This window comes from Vulpes vulpes, chromosome 14 (assembly GCF_048418805.1).
Source record: "Vulpes vulpes isolate BD-2025 chromosome 14, VulVul3, whole genome shotgun sequence".
Lineage (NCBI taxonomy): Eukaryota > Metazoa > Chordata > Mammalia > Carnivora > Canidae > Vulpes > Vulpes vulpes.
This window is the reverse complement of record NC_132793.1, coordinates 27227911-27247820: the sequence shown is the minus strand read 5'-3', so window position 1 is coordinate 27247820 and position 19910 is coordinate 27227911. Positions and strand designations below refer to the sequence as shown.

General features: G+C 54.0%; 1 protein-coding gene across 2 annotated transcripts; it reads right to left on the bottom strand.

Annotated features, from left to right (window-relative positions):
- Positions 1 to 369: 369 nt before the first annotated feature.
- On the bottom strand, positions 370 to 18539 carry RBCK1 (RANBP2-type and C3HC4-type zinc finger containing 1). 2 transcript variants are annotated; one of them, XM_072736170.1, is made up of 13 exons: positions 18503 to 18539; positions 17832 to 17921; positions 16601 to 16745; positions 11392 to 11485; positions 11096 to 11294; positions 9858 to 9979; positions 9534 to 9707; positions 8218 to 8378; positions 7044 to 7155; positions 3813 to 3992; positions 2982 to 3080; positions 2495 to 2638; positions 370 to 1547 (listed from the first exon to the last, which is right to left on the bottom strand). In XM_072736170.1, the coding sequence occupies exons 2-13, from the start codon at positions 17851 to 17853 to the stop codon at positions 1467 to 1469; spliced, it is 1533 nt and encodes a 510-aa protein (XP_072592271.1). In that variant the 5' UTR covers positions 17854 to 17921; positions 18503 to 18539; the 3' UTR covers positions 370 to 1466. The 2 variants fall into 2 exon arrangements, with proteins under 2 accessions (XP_072592271.1, XP_072592272.1); XM_072736171.1 differs by lacking the exon at positions 8218 to 8378 and having other exon boundaries at positions 18503 to 18536.
- Between the last annotated feature and the right edge of the window lie 1371 nt (positions 18540 to 19910).

The window sequence follows — 19910 nt, the reverse complement described above, 5'->3', positions numbered from 1 at the left end:
GTTCCGTTTCCTCCCCGGCAGGGGCTGTTCTGACCCATTCTCCCAGGGCAGGGAGGCTGGCAGGGCACTCATGTTCTCAGACATCTCTGCTCCCAGTGCCAGGAGGCAGCTCTTGAGTCTTGTCATTCAGAGAGAGGATGGCAATGCCTATCCAGGGACCAGAACAAGCCCTGCCCCATCCCTCACCCCCAGCCAAAGCCACATGCCCCACCTCCTAGAGTCTAGAATCCAGCCAGGCCTTAAAGAACAGAGACACCCTCCACCTATTGGGATGATCATCCACATCGAAGCTCAGATGATGTGTTCACCATCAAATACCAGATCTCAACAAGGGGGTGCTGGTCTGAGAAGGCAGCAAAACTTCCAGAATGGATACCCAGAACCATATTTTATTCATCTCTGACCAGCACAGAGTGATGACTAATACTGACGCACCAGTACTGTGCCATCTTGCCTGAGATGTTAAAACGAGGACAGTCAATGTGCCATTCAGCTGCAGCAGCTTCATGTGTTCCTGAAGGATCTCTGTCCTTCCACCCCCGATGGCCACTGAGGGGCCACAAGTGTGCAGCAAGGCTGGCCTAGTGGTCTGTAGCTGCTGCCTTGGCCCCGCCCTCCCCCTGTGGCCCAGGCCGATCTGCAGACCCTGCTTCCTAGACCCTTGACATACTGCGAACTGCCTGTCCAGGGGACTGCTGCCCCTCAGATGGGCACAGAGGTGTCTAGGCCCAGCCAAGGATCCCAGGGGTCAGGCACACCCTTGCTCCACTGTTCCCAGAGGAGGCTTGCTATCCTGCCTGCATGCATGGTCCTAGCCCACGACGCTTGCACTCCCTCTCATGACATCACACTCATCCCTTCCTGGAAAGCCATTTTAATTAGCTTACACAGGCAGCAAAGAGGGAGACATGGAAGCTGACCTGATGGGCTGTGCTTCAGACACTGCCAGGTCTCCCTTCTCCTGGATCCCAACAGGATTAGCAGCAGCTCTCTAAGAGGCCCCAGGCCTCCGACAGCAAAGACAGAGGACAGTCAGCCCCAGAAAGCTGATGGGGAAGTCGTGGGTTATGGGTGCTCAACGTTAAGCGGACGAGGGTGGTAGAAGGAGTGAGTGTGGACTCACACAGGGCTCTCTGAGGCTCCATCCAGCAGGGCTGTGTTTAAGTCTGGGTCAGGCAGAGGAAAGAGCCACAGAGAAAAGCTGAGAGCCCCAGAGGAGGGGCAAAGGCCCTGGGGCAGACAGAGCCATGGACAACACCCACCGCAAGCTTAGGCAAGGCCCCTGCAACACCCCTTGCAAACAAAGCCATCCACACAGTTCAGGGGCCTTGGTCTCTACAAGGCCTGTATCAGCCAAGCGCAAAGGCATCCCCCCAGGCCAGAAATCCAAGCCAAAGCACCAGCCCTGTTCCACAGCAACATGGGGATGTGGGGCTGAGTCAGCCTGGGGACCAGGCCATCCTCAGCTAGTGGCAGTTCTGACAGCTAGGGTGACAAGGAATCCCATTCACCCGGCAACGGCAGCCCCCAGTGGTGTCTCCTGGACCCTAGAGGATGGAGAGAAGAGAAGGTCACGGCAGTGAAGACAGTGCCCTCCCCGTGCTGCTCCATCACACCCTCAAAGGGCTGCACGCCCCACTCCGGGCGAGCCTCGGGCAGCTCCTCCTGCTATGAACGGCCTTCGTGGCCTCAGCTACCTGATGGAGGCAGTCAGTAAGACCTTCTGGACTCCCACGGCACCCTCAACTACATGGTCTGCCTACGCTCCCCCTAGACTCAGAGCTGGCAAAGGATGTGCCATCCTGGCACCGAGAGGGCAGCTCCCTCTGCCTCTGTCTGTCCTGGTGTCTACCTGGATGAACGATGAGCCCCCGTCTCCGGGAACACGCTCCTAATGAAGACAGCTACCTCTGTGCAGCGCCCACTGACAGGCCCCCGCTGAGCACTGCTGAGCAGTCACGTTTTCACGTGACTCTGGGGAGAAGGCTGCCAGAGGCCAGGCTACCATCTCCACCTTACACATGGAGGCTCCGCGGCTCCCAACAGCCCGACCACGCGGCCAGGGGGCGCCAGTCCCAGAGCCCTCTGCCTCTGACCCCAGCGCGAATCCCTGGCTGCCTCTAGGGTGGGGGTCGGCAAGCTTCTCCTGTAAAGGGCCAGTCACTTCAGGGTTCTGGGCTCATCTGGTCTCGGCCCACACGGCGCAAAAGCAGCCAGAGACGGTACACGACGAGTGTACGGGGTTGTGCTCCCAGAACACGCTACTTATGGACAGGATGCTTGGATTGCATAGAATTTTCACAGGTCACAAAATATTCTTTTCTTGGTACTTTTCAACCATTTATAAGAAATGTAAAAAAGCGTTCTTACTTTTACAAGCTGGATGAATACGGGCAGTGGTTGGCCTCGCCCCAGGGGCTGTCCCCCACTCTCGGGCAAGGCCCCCGGGCAGTTCCCCCAGCTCCCGCAGGCCTCTGCTCTCCAGAGGACTCACCCCGGGTCCCCAGCGTGGCCCCTTGGTCACCCAGCAGATCTCGGTGTGGCAGACGGTGCAGCGGATCCAGTCACAGCCGTCCTTCTTCTGCACCACGATCCGGCACTGCGGGCAGTGCATGGCCTCACCCTGCTGCAGCATGGACTGGGGACAGAGCAGGAGCCAGCCTTCAGCCAAGCTGAGGCAGCTCCACCAGGCAACCTCTCCCTGGTCCCCGCGGAGTTCATGGGGGAGTCCTGGGGGTCACTCCCCTACGCTGCTCCACCCAGGCCAGGCTGTGTCCAGCCTCATCTTTGTGGACACTCTCCCTGCTGCTCGCCACCCGACCACTTGTCCTACCTAAGTGCTGTTTCTGGATGGCAAGGATGCCAGAAGGGGGTGAGAGCCTTCAGGGCTATGTGAATCACAGCCCTTTCCGAGAAGCCCCCACCCGCGGACAGTTCCCAGATCTCCAATCCCCAGGCCCTCAGTCCCCACCCTGCCTCACCCTGAGCATCTCGGTTGTCTGTCGGGCGGCCACATCATTCTGAGCCCTCAGGGCCAGGTCATCCTGGTACTCCTTGCAGTTCATCTGCTCGTGGATGGCCTGCAGAGGGGCGAGGGGCTCAAGGTGAGTTCCTCAAGGGGTTAAGAAGCATGAGGGACACTTACTGCTTCTAGATGATGTCATGGGCAGGGCATGGCTTTATAAACCAAGTACCCACTTTATGGAAGGGGACACTGAGGCCGGGGTGGTCCCATATGATAATAATAGCCATGTATGCTAAGTCCTAAGGGCAGAAAAATCCCCACACCACCTCTTCCCCATGGCTATCCCCACCCCCCCATCCCTGGCTAGGCTCTGCCCTGATCACAGCCCCGGTTCTCAGAGACTGAGCTTGCTTGGGCTGTGACGAGGCTCAGACCTATCTCCTCGAGACCAATCTCTTCAGTGCTGAGACGATGAGAGGAGGGAGTGGCCTGAGGTCAGGGCCCGGCAAGCCTCCATCTAGGTTTGGGGTCAGGGACAGGGGTTGAGACTCAGTCTGGGGCCAGCTTTGGGGTCAGTTTGTGACTGGGATCGGGGTTCTGTGAGAGGCCAGGGTCAGGGCTCGGTACTGGGCTGAGGCTCAGTCTAGGTTGAGGTTCCATCGAGGGCCAGGGCTTGGTCCAAGGCTTAGGCTCAGATTGGGGCCTGGGCCAGACACTGTCACTGACATGCAGCTGTCTGGCATGACAGGCTAGTGTCACAGCTCCCATCCCAGGGGAACAAGCACCAGATGGCAGTGAGTTGCTGGCAGGACTAGGGGAACTGGGCAGCATGGGTCCCCGTCCCCACCTTACAGAGCAGGCAGTTGACGTGGAAGCACACCGGGCAGGTGAACTCATTGACATCATCCTCAAAGAAACACCATCCCTTGCAGTCTGGGGTCTTGCAGTGGTAGCTGAAGGCACTGCGGTTTTCCGCGATGGAGACGCCCAGGTCCAGAAATCGCTGGTAATCCTCGGGAGGCAGCAGCTGCCAAGAGGCCACAACTCACAATCTGGTTTTCTTGGGGTTCAGAACAGCTGACAAGGGCTCTCCTTGCCACCAAATATCCTCCAGGAAGCCCCCAACCCATGAAGTCCAACCTAGCCCCGGCTCTTTGCTTCACACCATCATCCTCAGTGTTTAAAAACTCCATTCAGGGGATCCCTGGGTGGCACAGCGATTTAGCGCCTGCCTTTGGCCCAGGGCGCGATCCTGGAGACCCGGGATCGAATCCCACGTCGGGCTCCCGGTGCATGGAGCCTGCTTCTCCCTCTGCCTGTGTCTCTGCCTGTGTCTCTGGCTCTGTCTCTCCTTCTCTCTCTCAAGAATAAATAAATAAAATCTTAAAAAAAAACAAAACAAAACAAAAACTCCATTCAAGGGGATCCCTGGGTGGCTCGGCGGTTTAGCACCTGACATTGGCTCAGGGTGTGATCCTGGGGTCCCAGGATCGAGTCCCACATCGGGCTCCCTGCATGGAGCCTGCTTCTCCCTCTGCCTGTGTCTCTGCTTCTCTCTCTCTCTCTCTCTCTGTCTCTCATGAATAAATAAATAAAATCTTAAAAAAAAAAAAAAACTCCATTCAGAAAGTAGATTAAGGGACACCTGGGTGGCTCAGCAGTTGAGCGTCTGCCTTCAGCTCAGGAAGTGATCCCGGAATCCTGGGATTGAGTCCTGCATTGGGTTCCCCACAGGGAGCCTGCTTCTCCCTCTGCCTGTGTCTCTGCCTCTCTCTGGGTCTCTCATAAATAAATAAAATCTTTAAAAAAAAAAAGTGTATTAAAACTTCTAGAGATGGGTGGTGGTGCTGCTCTCAAAACAACATGAGTATACTTAATGCTACAGAGCTGTATACTTAAAAATAGTAAAAAACAAAAAAAAGAAAAATGGTAAAAATTTTAAGTTTTGTTATGTATAGTCTACAATTTTTTTTTAAAAAGAGAAAATATGAACAAAAGTAATAACTGGCAATACTGGTGAAGAACTAGTAACTGGTATTTCACACTCTGAGAAGGCAACGTGACAGTTGTTTCAACAAAACTTCTCTGACCCTTTGGGACTCACTCCACTTCTACAAGTCTACCCTAAACAAATAATATGTAAGAAGAGACACCACGCAAAAAGTTCCTTGAAGCATTTGTTACAAACTGAGAAACTGGAATTATTATGAGAAGAGGTATAAGCAGCATAGATGCCATCTACAGAGACTTATGATAATTCTTAAAATCAAGGCTAAAATCCTAAAATCTAAACGGTGGTGGTTACAAGAATGAGTTTTATCAAAACTCACCCAACTGCATGCTTACAATGGGTGCATCCTATCGCGTGCCAAGTTTGCCTTAGTAAACTTGATTTAAAAAGGAGTAAAATCATGTCTGCCCGCAGACCCAAGGGAACAGGAGAAAATGCAGTCAGGGATCCCCTGGGATGGCAGGGTTGTGTGGGTGACTTGTCTTTTTGATTTCTCTTCTAGTTCTACGTGGTTTAGGCATGTGTTTTGTAAAGATAACCTCCAGGGCACTACTCCACTGATCCCTGCCCCTTTCTCCCTCTGCCACACCCGACTTTCTCAGGGTCTTGGGGCAATTCCTGGGGGCTCTGAGGAAGCATGGGCCCTGTGGCCCCTTAGCAGGAACTCTGGTCCCATCAGTGCCCTTGGCAGGGGTGAGCCTCAAGGGAAAACCTGTGGGTGATGACCATGAGAGCCAGGGCATATGGAATGAGTGACTATGTCTGGGGACTTTCCAAGCCACAGCAAGAAGGCCTCTGCAGCCGCCCAGAGCAGCTCCTCCGGTGTAGGAGGGAGTTCCCAAGCTCTACCCTTCCTGCCTCCCCCTTCTCAGCTGAAGTAGACCCCCAGGGCTCTGGAAATCCTAGGTGCAGTCAGGCAGGTTCACAGAAGCAGGATCCTAAGGGAGAGGCAGGGGGAACAGAGGTCTTGGTGTGCCTGTGGGGGTCCTCCCACTTGGACCTCAGCCACCTGTGACACTGCCTCATGTTTTGGCCTGGCAATCCCAAGATGCCCAATTGTGAGAAGGCCCTTCCCCAGCAGTTTAAAAACCATGAATCAAGCCCAACGGTCAATTTTCCAGGTGGGGGAATGGAGACTCAGGGAAGAGGAGAACTTGGTAACGATGTTAATAACAGTAACAGCGAACACGCATGCAGACCCATACAGCCCTGGAGGACTGCTGGAGCGATGGCCCCGATTTCTTCACATCTCCCTGCCTCCATCTGTGAGTGGTCCCCTCTCCCAGGGACTTGGCTTGGGCAACACGGGCAGGGCAGCAAGTGACAGAAGAGCAGAGACTGGGCAAGCTCTCTTGCGCTGGAGCTCCCCGCTGGCTGCTCCTGGAATCTAGGGACCACGGCAGGTGAGCAGGCCTGGCCAGCCTGCCCCGGGGCTGGCGAGCAAAGTGGAAAGAGGCCCAGCTGCCAGCTGCAACTAAGGCCGGTGTCATAGCCCGGGCCAGCCGACCCACCACCTAAACCCACCTGGGAGCAGCCAGACCCAGCAAGAGCTAGAAGAATCAGGAGCTACGAGAATCATCTGGCTAAGCTCAACCCCAATGACTAACTTGCAGATTCATGAGCTAAACAAACAGTGGTTGTTTGAAGACACCGTGTCCAGACTACTTTGTTACGCAGCATAAGCAAACTGGCACAAGGGCTTACCCACCATGCATCACCCACTACTCTAAAATCTTTACACACGCCCTCTACGATATTCTTCACAACCTTTCAAAAAACTAACTTCAACCCTAACTGATGTGAGAAAAGCAAGGCACGGGTTGAATATCTGACTTGGGGTCACCGAGGCCAGTGGCCTCAGAGTTGCCCCCACTCTTAAGGGCTCTGCTATCTTTCCTTCACAACAGTGGTTTCTATACCAGCTACTTCCCCCGAGTCCCATCCTCTTCACTGCTCGGCCCCCAGCATTCCCCGCAGAAGGCTCCAGATAAATGTGTGCTGAGACCCAGTCCCAAGCCCATGCCCACCTGCTGGTGCAGGGTGGCCCCTCCCTCCCCCAGGCCTTACCGCCCGGATCTCCCTCTCCAGCAGCTTGCCCGAGCATGAGTAGGTGTTGTCAATGAAGGGGCAGGAGACCTCGGCCTCCTGGCTGTTGCGGATGGTGCCCTGCAGGCACTCCCTGGAGGGGGAGAGGGACGGAGGCTGGAGGTTAGCGCCACCTGAACCCCATCCACCCAGACTACCCCTTTCACATGGTGGGGCCTGACCCCAGGCAGGCTTTTCTTCAACACCCCCCTTTCTTCCCTCCTGTCCCTCCCACAAACCCATCACCAAGGCCTCCACTTCTATCCACCCCACTGCCACCTCCACTGCTCTGGTCCAGGCCCCCGTCACCCCTCCCCTGGAGGACCACAACACATCTTCACTGGGGTCCCTGCATCCACTTTGCTCCTAGAGTCCACTCTCAACACAGTGGCTGCTCCTCCCCAGCAGCCTCCCCTCCGGACCTGCCCAGAACAAACCTGCAGCCCTCACTACGGCTCCCGAGAACCCCGGTGGCCCATCCTCGCTAAGACCTCTGTCCACCCTTCTGCTCTGGCCACACTGACACCTGCACCAGACCTTCTGGTCCCTGTTCCTGTGCTACCTCCCTAGGGGCTTCCCTGACCACCCCCTCCTGAGGCAGGGCTCCTGGTTTGTTGTTTTCCCTCACAATTCACTGGAACTTAGCATTTGACACAATTTACAGTGACGCCAGTAATTATTTGATTAACATCAGCCTCTCCACTGGAATGTAAGGTCCGGGAGGCAGGAACTGAGCTGCTCTGCTCACTCCTGGATCTCCAGGACCAGCACAGCCTCCTGGCACCCAGGGGCCACTCAACCAATGTCTGCCGTGGGAAAGGAGGACACGGTCTCCACAGCCCAGGACTGGCCGCCGGCCCGCCAGCCAGCTAGAGCAGGCTTGGCTCAGTCCGCCAGGGATGGGGTCTCCATAGGCTTGGACGCCCCTGCGCAGGTAGCGGCAAGGGGCGCAGGCGCTGCAACCTGAACGCCTGAGCGAGTCGCTGGCCTCTGCACCTCACACTCCTGGACAAAAACGGGGCGACAGCGCCTACCTCGCAGGTTTTTGCGGGCATCCAATGAGATGTAAGAGCACGGGCCCACCCACTCTCAGCCCTCCGGTAATTGGCGGCTGCGAGAATCGGGGCATTGCTGGGGGTGGGGGTGGGGGCCGCACCTGCAGAAGGTGTGCAGACACTCACGCAGCACCACGGCATCGCCGGGCGCCAGCACCAAGTAGCACACGGGGCACTCGGTGGGCTCGGTGTTCAGCACCAGGCTCCTCTGATCCAGCTGGACGTGCTGCAGGTAGTTCCCCTCCTGCTGCTGCTGCTTCCGCTGGGCACACGGGGCGGGGCCGCGGGGCAGGTCAGGGTCTCAGGGGAGGGGCCGACCGGGAAGGGGGCAGGACCAGGGGACCGGGGCGGACTCCGGAGGCGGGGCAGGGGGGGGGAGAGTCAGGATCCCTGGGTGGGGGTGGGGGTGGCCTGGCGGTGGGCAGGAGACGAGATGGCGAGAAGCGTGGGGGCCAGAGTGGGGCCAGGGGGGGAGGCGGGGTAGCCCTGGGCAGGAGGCGGGCCAGGCTGGGGCTGCAACCGGGGGCAAGCCACGCGAGGGAGTGATGGCGGCAGGGAAAGGAAGGAGGTGAAGTCTAGGGTAACAGGGCTCACGTCTCTGTCAAGAAGCAGGGCGGGGTTGGGCAGGGGGTGGGGTCGGAGCCGGTCAAGGTCACAGAGTGGGTCAGGGGTATGGAGACGGTGATAAAGCTAGGGAGCAATGCGGGACGGGAAAGAGGACGGGGTCTGGGCCAAGGCTGGAGGTAAGACCACGAATGAGGTCATGGCTGGGATGGGGCAGGGATAGCACTGGATCCAAGGGGAATGCAGGTGGGGGGTGGGGGGCATCCGATCAGAATGGGGAACACTCAGGATCTGGTATCTGTGTAATCAGGGCTTGTGTCAGAATCGGGGGCAGAGCTATGGGAGGGGCAGGACAGAGGGCGGGGTCAATTTCGCAGGGAGGGTTGAGGGGCTGGGTCCAGCCTCTTAGAAAGTCCGGGGTGAATCACAACGGGGAGGGAGGTCAGGAATTTTAGGGTCCAGGATGAGGCGATGTCTAAGTGGAGCAAGAGCTAAGTCATAGGCAGATAAGGAGGAGGTATGAGGAGGTGGCCAAAAGCATGGTCGGAGCTAGGGTAGTGGAGTCATAGCCTGGGGCGGTTGTATGAACAGTGGGTGTGTAAGTCAAAGCGGGGTGGGGAGCCACAGCCCAAGTTGGGGCGGGGCATGTGACCACAGCCAGGGAGCAGAGTCTCAGCACCTGAGGCCTCCAGGGGAGGGCGAGTCACAGTCTAGTGCAGGGTCACCACCAGCAGTGGGGTCAGGAGCGGGCAAAGCAGCAACGGGGGAGGAGCGGCAATGCAGAGGCGCCTCCATTTCCGTCCTACGCCCCCCCCCGCCCCGAGGGTGTCTGCCCCGGCACTTCCGTGCCCACCTGCTGGTACTGGCGCAGCGCCTCCTCCTCGCCCGCCAGGCGCGCTCTCTCCTCCTCGTCTGGCTGGTAGGAGGCGGGGACCTGGTAGGCCTCCGGCCGCGCCCGGCAACACATCTCGCAGCCGGGCCTCGTGGGCTTGTTAATGAAGGTGCAGCCGGGGCACTGCCAGCCCACCTGGGGGCAGAGTCGGGGGGCGGGGACTGGAACACGGCGCGAGGCGGCGGGGGTCCCCGCGCGGGGAGTCAGGGGGCGGGGCCCGGGAGCGCGGGGCGGGGTCGGGGGCGGGGCTGCGGTCCCGGGCACGCGGAGGGGGGAGCGGCTTACCGGCGGGGGTTCGGGCGCGGCGTCGGGCTGGCCCCGCCCGGGCTCCTGGGGGACTCCCGGCCTCGTGAGAGCTGGCTCCAGGGGGCCCCGGGGCTGCAGCGTGAGGTCCTTGAAGCCCAGATCTAGGGGGGAGGGTTTCGGGGTGGCAGAGCCATGCAGCGCACTTCGTGCACGCGCCGCGCCAGCCAGGCGCCCTGCGCCCCGCACCGGTTCCTCCTCCCTCGGGGAGTCTCCGGCTCGGGTCCCCAGGTGAGCAGAGGCCTGGCCGAGTGTCCGGCTCCCACAGGGTCAGAGTTCCTCCTCCACCCGTGATTGCTCCTGCTTCCCGACCTAAAAACCGGCTTCCTATGCTCCCGAAGTCCTGCACCTAGAGGCACAATCACTTCTGAGATGCTCGTGCCAAATACTGAATGTGCATCCATTCATGAGGGCCCATGGGGCAGAAAAGCAAAAACAAAACTGGCTGGACTCTTCGAATATCAGGAACGTCAAAGGAAGACTGTGGATACCAAATACCAAAGGACCCTGAGAGACATTATGTCACTGCCAGGTCTCTCTTGCTGTAAAGGATATGCATGTGACAACTGGTAAAATTTGGGTAAAATCTGTGGATTAAATAATCATTGTTGATTTCCTAAGTTTGGTAGTTGCATGTGGACATGTTAAGAAAATGAAACCTTTTTAAAGAAAATGGACACTGAAATATTTAGGTGAGAAGGGATGTCATGTCTGCACCTTCACAACGGTTCAGGAAAAAGTATTTAGACAAAAATAAATAATTTTATATAGAGAATGACAAAGCAAAACAATTGTGATGAAATGTTAGGGAATCCATGTAAAAGGTACTTGGAATTTGTTATACAATTTTTTGTACGATTTTGCAACTTTTCTGTAAGTCTGAAATATTTCCAGATAATAAGCCAAAAATGTAGACACTATTATTATCATCACAGCCAATTTACAGATTTAGAAACAGAGGACCAGAGACGAAGGGACTTGCATGAGGTCCAGATAAATGCTGGAGCCAGGACTGAACTCAGCCCCCCTCCTCCCCCAGACCACCTGCTCTCAGTGGCTTGGAAATGGCTCCCTAGGGGGTGGGGGGCTGTCCTCTTTTGCCCACTGGGAAGAATGTCGTCCTCCCTGGCGAGAGCTCCTGATGGAAAGCCCAAGGGCTCTGCTCCCTCTTGCCCTGTGACCTCAGGTGAGTCCCAAGTCGCTCAGAGGCAGAGCCTCACCTTCCAGCATCCGCAACTGCCTCTCCCGCTGCAGCTCCTGAGGGTTGAGCGAGGTGTTGCAGGCTGACAGCAAGTAGAGGTAGGCACTGTCCCCATTCCGCCGCACCCCATGGGAGTGCAGGGTCTCCTGGTCCCGGGCCAGCCGCTGCCCGATCACCCACTGCTGCAGCACAGGCGGAAAGCCGTAGTCCAGGAACACCTGACACAGAGAGAGGCAGCGTGCAAAGGGAACAGTAGAGGAAAGAGAGGCAGAAGCAAAATGGGAAGCAACCACCCCCTTCCCCCGGCCAACTCACCATATCCTTGAGGGAAGCCACTGTCATGTCAGGGCGCACTGTGAGCCAGATGGTGACTGTGTGCATCTGAGCATCCTCCACGCTTACCCATAGCCTGTGGAGAAGGTCACAGGTCCAACCTCAGCACCAGCTATCAGCTCGTATAGGTCTGCACACTGTGGTTGCACATGCATGTCTACGGACACACGGGCACATGCCCACAGCCCCCCAGTCTGGGTTAGGGGCCTTTCCTGGATTCCCACAGGCTCATGCTTCCTTCTTGATCAGAACCTGATGCTTAAGCCCCTGCAGTGGCCCCACACTGCTCTGAGAATCAAATCCCTGCCCATTCTCCGGCCTCCTCTATCATCCTGTCCTTTGCTCCTTAGCCTCGCCACCAACACTTACTATTTATTATATGCCAAGACACTTCAAAGCACTTATGTTTTAGTTCATTTAATCCTCTCCACAAATGCATGAGGCAGATTGTGTTGTCACCACTATTATACAGATGAAACCACGAGGCACAGCCAGGTCACACAGACTAAATAGACTCTACCCAGCAAGTGCTGAATGTCCATGAGAGGCAGGATTTCAACCCAGTCTATCATTTCAGAGAAATGATCAGAGAAAGGGTCCTCCTCAAGGACCCTTCAGCATTTCTGGAAGATCAAAAGCATGAAAAGGAAGGGCTAAGATTAAAAAAACGAAAACAAAAAACAGAACTGATCCCAACAGAAACAGAAAACTCCGAGTAGAGAACAAGAATGGAAAGCAGTAATCAATAAATGAGGATGAGCTCCTGGGAACGTAAAAAGATTCTTCTGACTAATCTAACCTTCATATTCAACTACCAAGAAAACCTGGAGGTCCTAAATGACATCCCAAGACAGCAATTAATAAATCCAGAATGTGGGAAAATCCTGGAGGTCGGAGACCAGTTTCCTTAAATTAATAGCAGAAAAAGAGAAAGGATTAAAATATATATATATTAAGAAATGCTATGTGTAGATCGCCTTTGGCTTTGACAGGAACAAACTCACTATAAAAACTGTTAATTAGATAATCAGGGAAATTTTAACAAACAGTATTAGAGGATTTTAAGGAATTATTAATAATTATTAGGTGTGATAACAGTACTGAGGTTCATAAACAAACCATGGAGAGGTAATGTACAGCATGGTGACTACAGTTAATGATACTATGTTATATATTTGAATGTTGCTGAGAATGAATTTTAAAAGCTCTGATTGCAAGAAAAAATAGGGGTGCCTGGCTGGCTAAGTCAGTAGAGCATGAGACCCTTGATCTCAGGGTGGTGAGTTTGAGTCCCATGTTGAGTGTAGAGATTACTTAAAAATAATAATAATATGTAAATACATGAGGCGATGGATATTAACTTATTGTGGCCATCGCTGCACAATACACACATCTACTAAATCATTATGTTGTACATTTAAAAGGATTCTGAGACTCCATTTTCAACCTGTGGACAGGAAGAGGGGGGCTCCTCACCTAACCCCCAACAATTCTCGGGCACCAGCAGGGCATCCTATATTGCAACCAGAGATAGCAGCAGCGTCTGCAGGTCGAGGGCTCAGACCCAGACTGCCCACCCCCCCAGTGCCCATCACAAGCCCGGGCTGTCACCTGTGCTGACTCACTGGCTATAGAACTAGGGGTTCCAGGGACGCCTGGGTGGCTCAGTGGTTGAGTGTCTCTGCCTTTGGCTCAGGGCATGATCCTTGGGTCCAGGATTGAGTCCCATATCAGGCTCTTTGTGGGGGTCCTGCTTCTCCCTCTGCCTGTGACTCTGCCTCTCTCTCTCTCTCTCTCTCTCTCATGAATAAAATCTTAAAAAAAAAAAAAAAAGAACTGGGGGAATCCAAGAGCCCATTCCTTGGGTTCAATTAATTTGCTAGAGCAGTTCACAAACATTTTACTAACTAGATCACTGGTTTATTATAAAAGGATATAATTCAGGAAAAGCCAGATGAAAGCAATGCATAGAGCAAGGTATGGGGAAGGGGTGAGGAGCTTCCATGCCCTCTTGGACTCTACCATTCTCCCCAAATCTCCATGTGGTCACCAACCCAGAAGCTCTCTTGAACCCTGTCCTTTTCAGTTGTTGTGAAGATTTCATGATGTAGGCATGGCTGATTAAACCACCAACACTGGGGACTCACTCAACCTCCAGCCCCTGTCCCCTCCCAGGAGGTCAAGTAGATGGCACTGGAAAGCTCCAACCCTCTAATCACAGGGATGGTTCCTCTGGTGGTGGCCAGCCGCTATACTTAGGTCATCTAGGGACATTCCAGAAGTCACCTCATTCGCCTAGCAAAAGACACCTTTACCACTCTCGTCACTTAAGAAGTTCCAAGGAGCTCTGTGGCAGGGAAGGACAAAGACCAAATATATATTCCTTATTATAAATCACACTATCACATCACTCAAACTAATACAATGTTATATGTCAATGATCCCTCAGTAAAACTGGGAGAAAAGATATGTCCATATGAAAAGCTGGGCACATAGGGACGCCTGGGTGGCTCAGCAGTTGAGGGTCTGCCTTTGGCTCAGGGCATGATCCCAGATCCCGGGATCGAGTCCCACATCAGGCTCCCTGCATGGAGCCTGCTTCTCCCTCTGCCTGTGTCTCTGTCTCTCTCTCTCTGTGTCTCTCATGAATAAATAAATAAAATCTTAAAAAAAAAAAAAAAAAGAAAGAAAAGCTGGACACAAATGTTCATAGCAGCAATATTCACATTAGCCAAAAAGTGGAAAAAACTCCATGTTCATCAAATGATTAACAGATAGGGAAAATGGTATTTTCATACAATGGATTATTATTCAGCAACAAAAAAGAATAGAGTTCTGGGGTGCCTGGGTGGCTTAGTTCGTTAAGCATCCAACTTTTGATCTCAGCTCAAGTCTTTTTTTTTTTTAACATTTTATTTATTTACTCATGAGAAACAGAGAGAGGGGCAGAGACATAGGCAGAGGGAGAAGCAGGCTTCCTGCTTCGGGAAGCCTGCTGCGGGACTCGATCCCAGGACCTTGAGATTACAACCTGAGCCAGAGGCAGATGCTCAACCACTGAGTCACCCAGGTGCTCCTCAGCTCAGGTCTTGATCTCAGGGTCATGAGTTCAAGCCCCACACTGCACTCCATGCTTAGGGAAGCCTACTTAAAAATAATAATAATAAATAAAAATAAAAGGAATACAGTTCTGATACACACTACTTAACGGATGAATCGAGAAAACATGATGCTAGGTGAAAGAAGCCAGATACAAAAAACCGCATATTGTACGAATCCATTTAAATGGAATGTCCAGACCAGGCACATCCCTGGAGATAACGATTAGTGGCTGCCCAAGGCTGGTGTTAAGCAAAGGCAAGGAGATGAGTAGTGACTACTAGTAAGCGCAGACCAGGGTTTTGTACAAAGCGATAAAAACATTCTATAATTGATGGTGATGATGGTTGCATAGCCCTGAATATACTAAAAGCCTTGAGCCATACACTTTAAATTGTTGAGTTGTATGGTATGTCAACTATATCTCAATAAAACCATTTAAAAAATCAAATGGAATCCACCAGGATCATTGAAAAATCAGGGCAGCCCCGGTGGCTCAGCGGTTTAGCGCCGCCTTCAGGCCAGGGCGTGATCCTGGAGACCTGGGATCGAGTCCCATGTCAGGCTCCCTGCATGGAGCCTGCTTCTCCCTTTGCCTGTGTGTCTGCCTCTCTCTGTGTCTCTAATAAATAAAATCTTAAAAAAAAAAAAAAAGAAAGAAAGAAAGAAAGAAAGAAAAGAAAAATCAAACTGAAAGTACAGTTTTACTATGCAGCAGGAAAAAAAAAAAAACAGATCAACACCACCGTTTATTGAGTGATTAACATGTGTGAGGCACTGTGCTAAGCATCACAACGTCAAGTTTAAGTCTCTTGGGAAAGACTAACCAGTATCCATTCTCCCTTGCTTTTCTGGCTAACAGAGCCCCTGAATTCTACTTGGATGTCTGGTCACATTCCACAGCCTCCCTTCAAACTGAGCTCTGGTCCACAGGAATTCCGTGGAAGAGGTGTGCAAATTTCTGGGCTGTGTGCTCCTAAGTGTGGGAGGGGGTGTCCCCTTCCCTTTTGTAGAGGCTGCTCCTGGGCAGCAAGCTTGAGCAGAGGAGCTGAGATCAAGGCAAAAGGACCCACAGTGACCATCAAAGCTGAATGCAAACATTAAGTGACCCACCTCAGAATACCCAAAGCCCCAGCTGGCCAATGGGTTACTTACACCAAGCACAGTTACCAAAGAAAGGGAAATTCTATCCATTCCACTGTGCCCTTTAACTACAGTCCCCCACCTCACCGCAGACAGTCTTGCTCCCTTGCCATGTATTCAATAAACTTTTGGGTGAATTCTTTCACCACCTGGGGCCACCAGCTAGGGTGTCCCCACATTTGCCCCTCACCCCCATTTGATTGGGAGAGACACATCTTTCTCCTTCCAGCTGACAAGAATGCTGATGTGATGGCTGGAGCTGGAACAGCCACTTTTGACCAAGAAGCAAACCTCAGAATGGAGTCCATGAACAGCAGAATAACAAGACAGAAGCAGGAGTCTCTGAGGACTGCAGGAAGCACAGCCTCCACATGTAGACTACTGGCCACCAAACTCGTTTTTTTTTTTTAATTTTTTTTTAAATTTATTTATTTATGATAGTCACAGAGAGAGAGATAGAGAGAGAGAGAGACAGAGAGAGAGGCAGAGACGGCAGAGGGAGAAGCAGGCTCCATGCACCGGGAGCCCGACATGGGATTCGATCTTGGGTCTCCAGGATCGCGCCCTGGGCCAAAGGCAGGCGCCAAACCGCTGCACCACCCAGGGATCCCGGCCACCAAACTTGTTTATGCCACAGTTATGTTTTTTCCCTGTCATGTGAGGACTAACTTTCTCATATGCCTTCTAACAACCCTATGAGATAGCTTACTATTATTGCCCCATTTTTTAAATTAAAAAAAAAAAAAAAAAAAAAAAAACCTGAAACTAAGAAGTGAAGTGACTTGTCATATATCTCACAGTTGATTAGTGACAGAGCTCAGGTTCGAAACTAGGTCTCCTGACACCAGAACCTGCCATTAAGCGTAACTGTTCTATAGGCAAGATTATATTGTGGTCCACTGGGGTTCACAGGAAACACTAAGTCTTTAGCCAATCACGCACTCCTCACCTGATGTCCTGTGTTGGGGAGACCTCAGGCTTTAGTTGCACATTCAGGGGCACCCGTTGCTCTGCCAGCCAGATGGCACACTGCACTGCCACCTGTTCATCCCCGCCTGCCACTGCTCGGGTGAGCTTCAGGGCCATCTCCTCGGCTGAAATCCAGCAAGGTGGAAGCAGGTTAGCACAGGGTTTTGTTTGTTTTTTGTTTTTTTTTTTCAGGAGGTAGGGGTAAGGGAGGTGGTGATCCCTTGTACATGCCGTTTCCTCTGTCTTCCTGGTGAACTCCTACATATCCTTCAGTACTCGGCTTAAAAGTCCCTTTCTCTGAAGGGTCTCTGATGCTCCCTATTCCCCCTCCCTGTTCATTTGGTTCTATTTTTCCTTCATACTCCCAGGCCCCCTTACTTCCATTCATTTATCTGACAAGCATTTACTGAGCTCCTACCGTGCACCAAACACTGTTCCAGAAACTGGGATTCAGCAGTGAATAAGATAAACATTGTCCCTCTCCTCATGGACCTCCCAGCCCAGTAAGGAGACAAACAATAGGAAAAAAAATTGAGATCGTGATCCATGCTGGCAAGGAAATAAACAGGGTAAGGAGATCAGGGAAGACCTCCAGGAGGAGGTGGTGCTGAAGCTGAGACCAGAAGAAGTTACATAAGCCCAGACCCAGTTAGGGAAGAGTATTCCAGGTGGAGAGAAATGTAAGGGGTTGGCCTTGAGCAAGAAATGGTTGGGTGAGAACAGAAAGAAGCCAGTGGAGTGTCACTGGAATGCACAAGGGGGTGAATGGGGTAAGACTATGAGGTCAATGATGCCCGAAGGGCCTTGTGGGCTAAGTAAGGACTCTGGCCTTTAAGAACACAGAGGAGCACAGGAGGGTCTTTAAGCAGAGTGATGACAGGACTTGGCATGCTGTATAATGCTGGGGGAAAGAGGAAGAGGGGAGGCATGGACCCCTGGTATTCAGGTCAAGATCCATGTCTCCCCACCAGCCTGGGAGCTCCCCACGCCCTTGGCAGCAGAGCTGGCTTGCGGTGGCCTCAGAGGTATCCCATAGTTGAATGACAAGCCTCTGGAAGCAACCAGGCCCCAAGGAAGGAAACTGCTGGGCAGGTGGGTAGAGGGAGGACCGGTCAAGCTCCCTCGTCCAGGACCTCGGGTTAGGGGAGGCCGGGTCCTGCCTGGGCCCACCTCCTAACGGAAGTCTCCCGGCGCCTCCAGGGGGTGCCCACCTTTCTTGGTCTTCTCGTCCATCCGGCGGGGTTGCGCCCATCCCCCCAGGCGGGGGCAGCAGCTCCGGAGAAACGCTATCCCTGGGTCACCTGGCAGAGGGCGGACGGCCACAGCAACTCAGCCCCGGCCAGAGGCGGCCTCAGGCGCGGCCCGCGCCCTCTTTGTGCCTTGGTGTCCCCAGCGGCAATCGGGTAACATCACCAGCCCCGGGCACCGGCTGTAGGAAGGAGCTGGGACCCCGCGGGGGGGCGGGGGGGTGAAAGGGCAGGCGGCACCGAGCCAAGCCCTCGATGGGCGACAGAGGAAGCGAGACGGGCCTGGTGCGGGGAGGAGAGTGACGCCGACCGCCGGGCGCTGCTGGCCCCCGGGGAGGGCCCTCTTCTCGGTGCAGGGAGCGCCCCCCGGCGTCCGGGACGGCAGCCACACTCCCTCCCGGGTGGCCCCAGACCGAGGTGGGGAGGAGAGCCGCTACAGCGGAACGGAAAGTGAAAGTGGAGGCCCCGGAAGTAGGGCAGCAGAGCGTCGAGACATCCGGACGCCGCCCCCCCACCGCCTGCGCGGTCCCCGGCGGTCCCCGCCCCGCTCCGGATCCCGGCGGCCCGGGTGCGCAATGACCTTGGCCGGAGTGGCCCCTGTGGGGCTGGCCCGGGTCTCCCCGACCCTCACTCACCCGCCCAGCCGCGCCCGCAGCGCCGCGGGAAGGGGTGGGGGCGGGGCCCGGACGGGAGGGGCGGGGCGCGGGAGAGGGGGCGGGGCCCGGGCGGGGAGGGGGCGGGGCCCGGGCTGGAGGGGCGGGGGCGGGGCCCGGACGGGAGGGGCGGGGCGCGGGAGAGGGGGCGGGGCCCGGGCGGAATTGGAGTGGGGCGCAGTTTCCCCGCTCCGCCTCCGCAGACCCACTCCCACGCCTGAGGGTCAGCCCCATCCTCGGCTCGGTTTGCGGCAGACTAACGGAGGTTCTGTCCTCCCTCGGCTCCTTGCTTCTCCTTTTGGCCCGGACAGTCCCATTTTCCACCTGCTACCAGAGGGTCCCTAGAATGTAAATCAAATCATGTCAATCCTTAAAACACTCCCAGACTTCCCAACACTCTCACGGCAAAGTAAAAGCCTTGGTCCTCCCCACGCCCTGAAAACTGCCTCCCCTCCTTCTCGGACTACTGTTAAAACTAAAAAATAAAACGGCCAGTTATTTTTCCAGCAAAATGGGTTCATTCAGAAATAGCCAAGAATTGGAATTTGGGACATTCGAGCTCTGAAAAACCACGGGCAAGACTAACAAACAAAGGAAAGGAACACAATTTTACTAAGGAGGAAATTGGGAGGGGTGTTTTGAGCAAAAGTCCATTGCAGAAAAGCAAGAGTTCAGGGTGATAACAGTTTCTCATTGGCGGATTTACAGAGGTAGTGGATTTCTTGTAGGAGATGCAATGCACATCTTTCCCTGTTGGGGCCCATAGTTGATTCCTTCCCCTTGAGGACTCTTTGTTGGGGTGTGTAATGGACAAGTCTTCCTGTACCTGTCAGAGCTCCAGTGGTACCTGTCGGAGCTCCCCTTCCTGGCCTCCCCATTCAATTTTAGTGAGGCCTCCCTTGGTCACTTGGCTCACCCCCACTCAAGCCCATTGGCGTCCTAGGTCTTGGAACAAGGCGGACACACTCCCCCTCAGTGTCTTTGCAATTGCCATAACCCAAATATTTTTATGGCTTGCTCTCTCCCTTTAGTTTGGTCTTTACCCAAAAGTCTTCCTGGTCCACTCTATCTGAAATTTCACACACCCACATACAGCCAACATTTCATGTTCTCCTTCCTGGCTTCTTCTTCTTCTTCTTCTTCTTTTTTTTTTTTTTTTTTTTTAAGATTTTTATTTATTCAGGGCAGCCTGGGTGGCTCAGCGGTTTAGTGCTGCCTTCAGCCCAGGGCCTGATCCTGGAGACCCGGGATTGAGTCCCACGTCGGCTCCCTGCATGGAGCCTGCTTCTCCCTCTGCCTGTGTCTCTGCCTCTCTCTCTCTCTCTCTCTCTCCCTCTCTCATGAATAAATAAATAAAATCTTTAAAAAAAAAAGATTTTATTTATTCATA